Below are 2,064 nucleotides of genomic sequence, written 5' to 3'. Positions count from 1 at the left end.
ATCTAGAGACCTATTCTAGATCTAGAATCTAATCTAGAATTCTTACTATAGATCTAGATCTAGATGTAGAATCTAGATCATTAGTAGATCTCTAGATCTAGATCTCTTCTAGAGATATCTAGACTTCTAGATTCTAGATCTATCCGTGTGAGCCATCATGTCATAATGAACTTCATGATAATCAGGCAATGTAATAAAATCCGAAGATGGGTGTGAATGACCATATCTCTCATCATCAGCTTTCAGAATTTAATTTTGTAAAAAAGGGCTCCGTTAGTAAAATTATAAGCAGAAGTCCTGAGAAGTTACTTGGACTTGAGTTACCAGTACAGCCTCTGCCTCTGCTGTTTCTTCGAACAATACAATTACAATACACAAAGTCCAGAGCTAACCACCGGTGTCGGAAGATCAGGTTTTTGACAGTCTTCCGGGGGCGCGACTGTCAAAGTTCACCGACAAATTAAAAACATTAAAATTTAGACAAAGTGAACTTGGGGACAGGTCAAAGGCGAAAGGACAACAAAATACGCGAGCTGTAAACTCTGCGACGTCATTGTCAAAAACAGCTCTGAGTCCCAAGCCACCTTATATAAAATAAACAAATAAGTAAGCCTCAAAACTTCGATTTTCATTTTTTTCACATTCTTTGAAAATCCATACAATTAATGCACAACAAAGTTACCTTTGAAAATTGCAAAAATCCTGATAGCAGGGATTTTGCTGCACTGTGACCGTGGAGCCTGACGGGCGCCGCCATGTTTTGCATTTCTCATTAAAAAATATACCATTGACCCTAACGAAACAAAATTAGGAACTGGCACAAACAAAACGAAAAAAGTGGAAATGGCGAATACAAGTCATAATTCGGTTTTTACACGAATGTAACCGTATTATGTCGCTCTGCATTGGCCAAGATTGCATCAAACATCGGAACTTGATCCCTAAAGTCCTCAACAAAAGTTTTAAAATCATTATAAACCTATTGATATCAACACAAAACACTGGGTTATACTACGCACCTTGGATTATGATTACAAATTTCATGGACATTGAGAAGCAACATTTTGTGTTGCCAATGAACTGACACATTGAAACTGCATAAATGAACGCTGACTCCGAGCAAAAAGTGCCATTTGAAGGAATGCAGAAAACATTGCAAAAAAATGTTTGAAAGAAAAAACAAACAGATAAAGGTGGACCACATAAGGCCTAATAGAGTGTAGTCATTATTTACTTTTATTTTCCAATCATTATGAAGAGGTAGGCCCTGTATTTAATTAAGAAGCCTGCACAGAGCTAATAATAAATATCTAGTACATGATGCATGCATAGGATGTGGCACTTGACTCGAAATTCATATAGGCGCGTTGAACATCTCGTCGTCACTTGTAAAATAGAAGGCAAACGAGGCAGGGCAAGACCCAGAGATACATATTTTTGGAAAATACGAACAGATGGGTGAGAGGGGGATCACACTAGCAGGATAAAAATAATATTATAGGATTTTGAGAGGATACGAGCGGAGAAGTGAATGGAGAACCATGATATCGCCGACGTCATTTTCAGATCTGGCACTTTGTGGTGACGAAGAACAAGACCGCAGAAGAGACTGTCTTACGAACCTGTAGCGTGCCGTTAGTTCAAATCGATGGTGTAATGCATTGATTGATCGCTGTCCCTTTATTTCTTGGAAACTTGATTAGTTGAATTGAATCTTTACACATATCCTAAATCGGACATATCCTACACACCAGTGATTGATTTTATATGTGGATCAGCGTCACGTTTTATGTTCTGCTGTAAATGCAGTGCAGACCTGAACACGCACCACATTCCGTAGGCTACCCAATAGGAAACGCGACAAAGATCAACAAAGCAGCTCCAGTCACCTAGCTAGTGGGTTGCGTCGGTGCCGCATGATTCCACTTTTTCTATTATATTTACGGTTACGCACTGGTGGTCAGGCAGTCTATGTTGTTGAGTGTTGAGGAGGAAAAGGGAGGAGAAGTTGAGAGAGAGAGAGAGAGAGAGAGAGAGAGAGAGAGAGAGAGAGAGAGAGAGAGA

General features: G+C 39.4%; 1 protein-coding gene across 4 annotated transcripts in view; it reads right to left on the bottom strand.

Annotated features, from left to right (window-relative positions):
* LOC101848231 (propionyl-CoA carboxylase alpha chain, mitochondrial) overlaps positions 1 to 1,789 on the bottom strand; it is a 49,446-nt gene extending 47,657 nt beyond the window's left edge. The window contains exon 1 of one of the 4 annotated variants that reach the window (XM_005106093.3): positions 1,623 to 1,789. Coding sequence is in view for 1 of the 4 variants with exons in the window: in XM_005106092.3 (XP_005106149.2) it covers positions 683 to 766 (84 nt within the window). In the remaining 3 variants the exon portion in view is untranslated. The other 3 variants (XM_005106092.3, XM_035971816.1, XM_005106094.3) reach the window with 3 other exon arrangements.
* Between the last annotated feature and the right edge of the window lie 275 nt (positions 1,790 to 2,064).

This window comes from Aplysia californica, unplaced genomic scaffold (assembly GCF_000002075.1).
Source record: "Aplysia californica isolate F4 #8 unplaced genomic scaffold, AplCal3.0 scaffold00512, whole genome shotgun sequence".
Taxonomy (NCBI): Eukaryota; Metazoa; Mollusca; class Gastropoda; order Aplysiida; family Aplysiidae; genus Aplysia; species Aplysia californica.
This window is presented reverse-complemented; position numbering and strand designations above follow the sequence as displayed.